Here is an 8,697-nt window from a genome sequence, read left to right as displayed (position 1 = left end):
GTTTATCTTGTATTTTACCTGAACTCGCTTTAGAAACTTGACAAGCATGACATTTCCTTACGAATTTACCCCAACTTAAGTGCATAATTGAATGGTGCACATAATTAATAACAGACCACATAAAACTTCCTGGGACAATAGGCAAGCAGAGAGTGCTGTCTTTTCTTTGTATTTTACGATGAAGTGTACCAGATCGTACCCTGTTTCATATTAATTAATAAATTAATAATAAATTCATATGTATTTGCGATACTTTCAGCGAGCTCATCATTTTGCAATTTATTGACAATTCACGAAATTTGAGGATTGCGACGTTGTTTCACTAATAGCCAATCTTCCCAAGTGTTATTCAGATTAATTTCTTTTTCTTTAACTTTGTTAATGATACCATGATCAATGTCTATGGAAATCCTTGAAAAGGAAATATACTTGAACCATTCGTTTCCCTTCTCGATACACAATGACGAAAGTAAATGTTTGCAGATAAGCCCACCATCTGTAAACTCTGTCATTTAAATTTACTTTATTGTTAGATACCTTCAGGAATTGCTATCAGTAACAACAAGAAATTGTCGTCTATGTAAATAATGATGAAAATGTTTGACAGCATTTACAACTGCTAACATCTCTAGTTCATATGAATGATATTTGAATTACGCAGGACTGTCTTTCCCCTCGACATTATGCATTAAAATAGCCCCATATCCGTCAGAACTAGCGTCAGTATGTAATTCAATCGGATAATTAGGATCAATCATCATTAATACCGGTTCGTCAGTTAGAACGGAAGTTACCTTTGGTCTACGCTTTTCGTGTTTCTCTGTCCAGGCTGTTTTTGTTGTTTGATTTAAGCGTATATAAAGGCCCCATTACTTGCGAAAATTTGGGGACAAATTTTCGGAAATACGAAGCTAGACTAATGAATTGCCGAAGCTGTGTGACGGTGGGATTAGCGCTGAGGTAGCTGTTTCTTTGCCACCAAAACGGGCAGTAGAAAGGTCTTTAAATTTTGACCAAGTAATATCTCTTCCAACCAGTACTTGCGTGAGCCATTGTGCTGCAGAACCTACTAGAGCACAACTTAAAGCGGAATATAACGCACTACCTAGTAAAGGATTTTCTTTCATGATCAGATTGACAACTGCGCACCATGCAGCTGGGTCGGAACCCGCGATTTCAGGATTAAAATACTGTAGCGAGATAGCCGATAACCGGCGATAACCGATGACGGTTATAACCGGTCTTGTGCCGCTACAATGGTTTACAAATGGTAAAATATAAAAAATTCAGTTATTCACTAAAACAGGAGTAAAATTGCAATACAAAAATTGGAGGACCGCGGTGAAGTTAAGCGAAGAAACTCTTAATAGCCACAGGAGTGCACGCTAATCGAACTCTGACCTCTTGCAATGCACATACGTATATGTACGCATATGTACGTATATGTACGTATATGGACCTATATGGACCTATATGGACGTATATGGACGTATATACATACATATATCAGCAGCCTCGGTTTAACCTAGATCCCTCGAAAGCGTCACTGATTTTTCGACGCCTGAATAGTTGGGATAGTTGGAAGAACGTCGGTCGAGATATAATTAATTAGTTCTCTCGTGGAAATTCTTTCGAATTATATAATTCCCGTCGTGCGGAAAATAATCGTTTTCCAACAAGAACGGTGGCTGCATTACGAGGTAAACTCATTTAACCAGAATAAATCTAAACCGCGTTTTATTGCCAGATAAACGGCATGGTCTTCGCTGTAAGAACAAAATTATTCCATCTCCTACTCTCGTTTTTACTTTCTCGCCTTTTTTTATTTTTCCTTTTTCCTCTTTTTATTTTCCGTTTTATTTCTTACTTCCATCTTCCTGCGACCGTCATCCACCATCTCCATTTGCAAACTCTCTCGATTTCATTTCACTCTTGACGTATTTCTGCTTGAAATACCTGGGTGAATTATTTGCGTGTACCACGTGCAGTAGCATACTAATGCACCACATGAGCGAAAAGAGAGAACTCATGGCAAGCCGCGGGCTTTGAAAGGTTAGGCGATCGCCATCTGAACTGAGGATAGTGGTGTACAATAAAGTTTTCAAGCGACGATGCATATGTCACGTAGAAGACAGGAAATCACGAAACTAATAGATCACTGGTGATGTTTTCGCGTAACGCTTCAGTCTTATAACGAAAAGGTGTTGAGCGCTGATTTGTGAGGGTTCTTATACTAAGCTTTGGTCTCTTTGGAGGGGTTATCGTCGGCTGTCTATCATACGCGGCTTTTCTGTCACTATCTGATTATTGTTCCAATGCCTGTGACATACAGGATGTTTTGTCTACCCTACTGTTTCTGAGTCTGTCACATTCCCGCTTTGCTTAAAGCGTGCGGCTTTGGTGGGTCGTACGAGTTGAACGATCTCGTTATCTTCATCTTCGGTGATGTTTTAGGCTTCATTTTGGGTAATCGTCCTGCGGACTGGTGGAGAAATTGGTGCCGTTGGTATTTGATCAATATTGTTTACGTAAGCGGTAGGGCAGAGTATTTTGATATATTTAGGAATTAGTCGATATAGACTTTCGAAAAGTTTACATTTATACATTATATATGTTGTTCCTAGTGCTAGGGCTACATATTCTAATATTTGTAGTGTAGAAATGCCATATTCCTCCTTTAGTGAATTTATACGTCGCTCGAATTGTAGGGTACTGACTTGTGTTCATAACGTATTGAGGTTGGCATTGGTTAAAGTTGTGAGTTACCTTTGAGGCCGTTTCTAATATTTCTTCTAGCGTTGGGATGTCTATTTCTTTGAAACTGTGTGAACTATTTTTAATTTTGATTTCGTAAGAAATATTTTTATGTGTTCCTTCTATTTTCATAATGCAATCATTTCGAAGTATACATCCGGTTTTGCTGCTAATTAAACTCGGTTGTTTGATTTCTAGGATTTTATGTGTTTCACATAATACGTCTGAGGTGGCTGTTGGCAAAGGTGCCTACAAGAAATACTCTTGATGGTCAACAATAAAAGTCAACAATTTACGGTCAACACTTAGCCATTGACGATTAACTATCACCAACAATTAACGATTAACAATTATCTATTAAGAGTTAATAATCACGTATCTTGAGATGGATAGGTCGTAATAGGTACTGAAGGTACACTCAAATATGTTCAACAAACCAATAACGTTTATTAGTCTCTATCACTAGATAACAATGAACGATTAACAACGGTTGAATAACAATTAACAATAGTAGACGCTTTGACGCCGATTAACAACAGCGACGATTGACCGATCTCCCGAAAATAGCCCACTCGTTTCTCTTCAATATTTCCCCTTCGCGGTTCGGGGTAGAATGTCTTTTTTGTTCCAAATCGAGCGGATTCTTCCCTTCGTTGCCCATCAATATCCACCCCCACTAGCGTGCGTTCATTAGATGTGCCGCAGCGGTTTGCGCGTGTATGCTCTTCCGAGAATTCGGCGGAAGAAGCTTGAAGATATCGATGGCACATTGAGCACGTCGGTGTTGCACTTTGACGGCGTAGCGCTTTGTATCACGAAGCCGTTGGAAAGTTCCGTGACACGTGCCGCCGCAATCTCTAATAGTGTTTTCCTCGCTATGACGCTAACCTTTCGCATTTCGCAGCTCGGGGCAGAATGAATCTTTGGTTCAGAATCAAACGGTTTCTTGTCCTTGGTTGCCTCTCGATATCGCCACTATGCACCGTTTATTAGTTGTCCGTGACGGTTGCCGCGTATGCACCTACGAAACGTTCGGTGAAACAAAGGACCATAGGGATATCAATGGTGTACATTAGGCATGTCGGTCTTACGCTTTACGGCCTAGCGCTTTTGGGCAAACATACAGCAGTTGGGTAAGTTTTGACTGTCTGTTGATTATTAATTAATTCGATTCTACATTCAAGTGAATTGATCCTATTGTGGCTTGCTTGAGTTCTTTTACAAATGTGGATGATTGCCGTGAGGTGGAATGTCGTGATAGGTGTGAAAGGAATACTCAGCTGTATTCAACAATAGCGTTTATTAAACTCTATCACTTGATAACCGATCTCTCGAAAATAGCCGACTCGTTTCTCTTCAACTTCCGCGCTTCGCAGCTCGGGGTGAAATGTTCTTTTAGTTCCAAATTGAACGGATTCTCTACTTGTCTTCTTCATCGTCTTCCGTTTCGCTTTCGTAGTCACTTCCTTCTTTCGACGATGCTTTTTCTTCCATGGCCGCCTGTAGTCGCTCACGTAATTCAGCTTCCTGTCTCTCGTCTCTAGCTCCATACTTGCTAGACGTTCCCTCAATTCCTTCGTCCTAAGCCTCTCGAGACTTTCATCTACATCTCGACCATGCTTATTTTTTGGCTTCGTCCCCGTACCTCACGTCTCCACGGACCTTTCACTACTCACTTGTACTTTAAGATTTGCTTGACCTGCACTGCGCGCTCTATTTAGCCTGGCCACCAACACTGACCCTGCATCCGATATCGCTAGATTCATCTGAGCAACCTTGTTTCGTAATTCTTCCATCGTTAGATTTTCGTTACTACGTAATTACTCTTCTTCGCAATTTGCCGTCTTAGACTTTACAATAATGTCTTTGAATACACACGACACTATTCGCAACGGCTAACGATCTTTTATCACACCGCTTCTCGAAGTTTTAGATTGGGGCGGTTTAAAAAATCCTCGGCACGAGCCTCCAATTTTTAGGGATGTTATGTTATAAATTTATAGAAAACAGTATGATAAATACAATATCGTTGCACTCATACGAAATCGAATATAATACCGCGTTTCGCGTATTCGTTTCTCACTAATTCTACGACACAGCAACACAACGAACTTCGCACGACCACGATAAATTCAACTCTGACAGCATTTTCCATGCTCATTTTTCCCTTAACATACCTTGGTAACGATCACAACACTCCTTGAGAACATCAACATATCTCGACAACGCTAATAAACAATTACCCCTCACGCCACTTCCTTCCCTGACGTCACACTATCCCACATATATAAGTTTGTTAATATTTGTCCATAATTTTAGTTTACTTAGATCTAGAATTAGTTGAAAGTTTTCAACTGAAGGTTCGATATGGTTACTCATAAAGTTTCGTTTTGTTATTTGGTCGAGTGTTGTTAAGAATTGTTTAGGTTCTGTAATTTGTGAATTTATGATTCCTTGTTTTCCTGATATGATCGTCTTAAAAATTTCGACGACGTTAAAATATGGTGCTCCGATATGGGAAATTCAATGTGAATTAGTGAAGAGATAATTATTTCGTTTCTCTGTGGATTATCAGTCAGACTGTAACGACATGACAGACAATTTTCGATTTCGTATCTGAATGAATTTCGCTTCTCTAGATCACTTTTCTAGACATTGGATGTATGTAATGACACTATGCTAGATGTTATGGTCACAGTGCTTATGTTTCTGTGGGATCGGTGTAGTCATATCGTCATTGTCACTGCCATTGTCATCACTGCAGACATCCAACTCAACAGGGATGCAACTCTCTGGCATTTTCCTCAATCCATCGTGACTGTATTTATATGCTCGTTTATCTAATGTTTTTAAAATATATCTGTCTTCTTCCAAAATCTCTGCTATCACAAATGGCCCCTTGAATTTTGGATCTAACTTAGTTTGATTTCTTTCCTCATTTTTGCGCAATACAAAATCACGAAGATTAAATCTAACTACTTTAGATTTAATTTTGCCAAATCTATCTTTATCATATTTAGCGCTAATCTCCATATTCTTCATTATCTGCTGGCTTACATCGGTGATATCTATTTCTCTTTTTTCAATATTGTCGGGCAGCAATAAACCGTTTTACCGATTAATAATTCTAACGGACTCGACTTAGTCACACGATATGTGGTGCAATTCAAAGTAATTCTTCAGCGTACCCATAATACGTTCTACCTGCCCATTAGCCCACTAGCACCGCTTGCTATCAAATGGAGTTTAATTTGTTTTCCGTGACACAAATCTTGGAATTCTTTACCGGTAAAACATCTTCCTTGATCCGTTATTATCCGGCAAGGACTCTCGAATAAAAATATAGCAGATGTAAGCGCCCTAATGGTACTAAGAAAATCTATTGCTGGACAAAAACAATAACAATAATAACAATAATAATAATAAAAACAATAAACAATAATAAGAGGTGGTCCGAGAGTGTTTCCACTCCCTCGGCCACTCTCCAGTTCCGGATCTTGCGGAATAGATCCGCGGTGGCCCACGTCAGGTCGACCACGGAGGAGCCTCTCCACGCCACGCAGGTGCTCGCCGAGCCTCTGTTCGTCAGCAAGAGCTCGAGACCCGCGGCCCAGTCGGACAGCGTCCTTCTCCGTGAGTTGGTCCTGGGGTTACCCCATTGCGTCGAGCGGGCGTTAAAGTCCCCGAGGACGAGTACCTGGCGGGGCAGGCATCTGGCGACGCATTCGCCGACCCCGTCCAAGAAGTCCCCGAACGCCGCCAAGCTGATATTGGGCGCGACGTAGACCGCCACCACGGCTATTCCGGCCCACTCGACCGCCACGAAACCGCTGCCACCAACCCGTTCAGGTCCCCGATCCAGTTGGGCGCGTCGGGAACGCGATGAGACTCTGCCACCGCGGCGAGGGCGACCTCGCTCTCCCGGATCGTCTGGAAGAGCAGATCCTGCGCCCTTCTTGATCTTCCGACGTTGCACTGGAGCAGGCGCTTGAATTTATCACGTCAGCTCGATGGCCTCCTCCGGGCCACCCGTCGCTGCTGCTGTTGTTGCTAGCGCGGTCTCGCCTACGGCTACGGTCCCATCCGCCGCTGGCTCGCGGGTGGGTCTCCTCCTCTTGTCGACGTTGTTCTTCCTCCTCTTCGTCGTCGACGGGGCGCACGCCGCTCCGCCCATCCTGTGGTTCGACGGAGCCCCAAGCGACTCGCACAGCGGGCATTTGGGCGCCGAGGCGGGACAGCCTCTGGCGCGGTGCCCGCTCCCGCCGCACCTGTAGCACAGGTGCCCGCGATCGACCGTGGACACGCAGGTCGCTCGCGCGTGTCCGAGCTCCAGACACCTGAAGCACTGCAGCGGCCGCTTAGGTATAGCCGTCACCCTCGCGGTCGACCAGCCCAGTGCTATCTTCCCTGCCTGGGCTAGTTTCCGGGCCCCCGCCACTGGACATCTTATCCACGCGGACCCGAGTCCGCCTCTGGTCGCGCCGATCTCGCCGACTTGCACCTCCGCGCAGCCGCATCCCGCCGCCGCGGCCAGTGCCCGTCGTAGCTCCTCTTGCTTGACCGAGATGTCGATCCCGGTCAGGCGCAGTTCGGCCATCCTCGTCGGCGTGGCGACTCTCACGGTCGCCGGGTCCAGCACCTCGGCCAGACGCGTCGCCAGCCGCGTTGCCTTTTCCCTGTCCTTGTCGCCGGGGACTCTGATGATAATGGCGCCCGTCATCGCTTTTTTCATCTCGACGGACGCCACGCCGAGATCCGCGAGCGGCACTTTCGCCCTGGCTGCCTCCACCACGTCCGCGTAGGACATGCTCGCTCCTTCGTTCAACGTCAGCGTCACCGCCGATGTTCGCGGTGCGCGCGGGAGCGTCGTCGTCGTCGACTTGGGAACCTGCGGCGGCCTCCTGTTCGTTACGGCGGCGGCAACGCGCCTGTCGTCCTAGCGCGCGGCTGTTGTTGTTGCCGGCCTCCTCTCGCCTGCGGCGGCGGCGGCGGCGGTGCCACGGTCTTCTTCCGCTTCCCTCTCTTCTTCCTCTTCTTCTCCACCACCACCCACTCTCCACCCTCTTGCTCCCTCTGGAGCGATGTCGGTTGGGTGGGTTGGGGAATGGCAGAGCCCTCGGTGCTGCGCCGGGCATCTGGGGTACGTCGTCGTCGTTGTTGTTCTCCCCAGAGCCGTTCCTCGATGGCCCTGATGATGGATGGTTTCATCTCCTTCACCATCCGTTCCAGGGCAACGAAGCGCGCTCTGTCAATCGTGTCCTCCCGGCCGGTCTCGCAAGCATGGCCGGAACACCGCGGGCACTCGCCGCCCCGAGCAGCCAGCTTCGACACCTCTCGTCGAAGGGCGGCGTTCTCATCCTCCAGCGCCGTGAGCCTCGCCATTGCGGTGTCACTGTCGCGCGTCGGTCTCGTCCTCACGGACGACTCGTGCTTCCATGCGGCCGTGATGAAGCTGGCCGCCTCCTTCAGGGCCTTGATGTAGGTCCCCTTTAGGTTCGACGATGTCGTCGCAACCCTCATTATCTGGGAGACGTGCATGGTAAACCCTGCACTGACGTCCGCTGGGGAGCTCGTCCTGATCAGTAACGCCAGCTCATCGGACACGTCCGGAGTGGTCACGGCGATTCTCCTCTTCTTGCTCCTCGACGTCGTCGACGAACGCGACGCCATCGTGGCGACCGAGGCGACCGATTCCCCGTCGTCGGACCTCGGCAGCGCCCGCATTCTTGCGAAGTCGTCGTCCACCGCGGCCGGGGCGAGAAACTCGCTCTTCAACCTGTTCGATGAATCTCGCTTCGTCCTGTTTGGAGGCTGTTTTTCGGGCACGCCCGGGGTTGTGATCACGATCATCCTTCGTTTTCAAATGGACGCCGTCGAAGCCAGCGATGAGCGCGACGCGATCGAGGCGACCGACTCCTCGTCGTCGGACTTTGCTCGCGTCCG

The 8,697-nt window shown here is 46.7% G+C and overlaps 1 protein-coding gene across 1 annotated transcript; it reads right to left on the bottom strand.

Annotated features, from left to right (window-relative positions):
- Window positions 1–6,751: 6,751 nt before the first annotated feature.
- LOC117161655 (uncharacterized) lies at window positions 6,752–7,561 on the bottom strand. Its single transcript, XM_076619993.1, has 2 exons — window positions 7,023–7,561; window positions 6,752–6,929 (listed from the first exon to the last, which is right to left on the bottom strand). The coding sequence occupies exons 1-2, from the start codon at window positions 7,559–7,561 to the stop codon at window positions 6,752–6,754; spliced, it is 717 nt and encodes a 238-aa protein (XP_076476108.1).
- Between the last annotated feature and the right edge of the window lie 1,136 nt (window positions 7,562–8,697).

This window comes from Bombus vancouverensis, chromosome 7 (assembly GCF_051014615.1).
Source record: "Bombus vancouverensis nearcticus chromosome 7, iyBomVanc1_principal, whole genome shotgun sequence".
Classification (NCBI taxonomy): Eukaryota; Metazoa; Arthropoda; class Insecta; order Hymenoptera; family Apidae; genus Bombus; species Bombus vancouverensis.
The sequence above is the reverse complement of the archived record's forward strand: the minus strand, read 5'-3'. Positions and strand labels throughout refer to the sequence as shown.

Coding starts and splice junctions, on each gene's coding strand:
- LOC117161655 (XM_076619993.1), bottom strand. CDS start 7,561: ATGTCCTACGCGGACGTGGTGGAGGCAGCCAGGGCGAAAGTGCCGCTC. Junction 6,930..7,022: donor CGCGGGCACCTGTGCTACAG/GTGCGGCGGGAG, acceptor GTCGAACCACAG/GATGGGCGGAGCGGCGTGCG.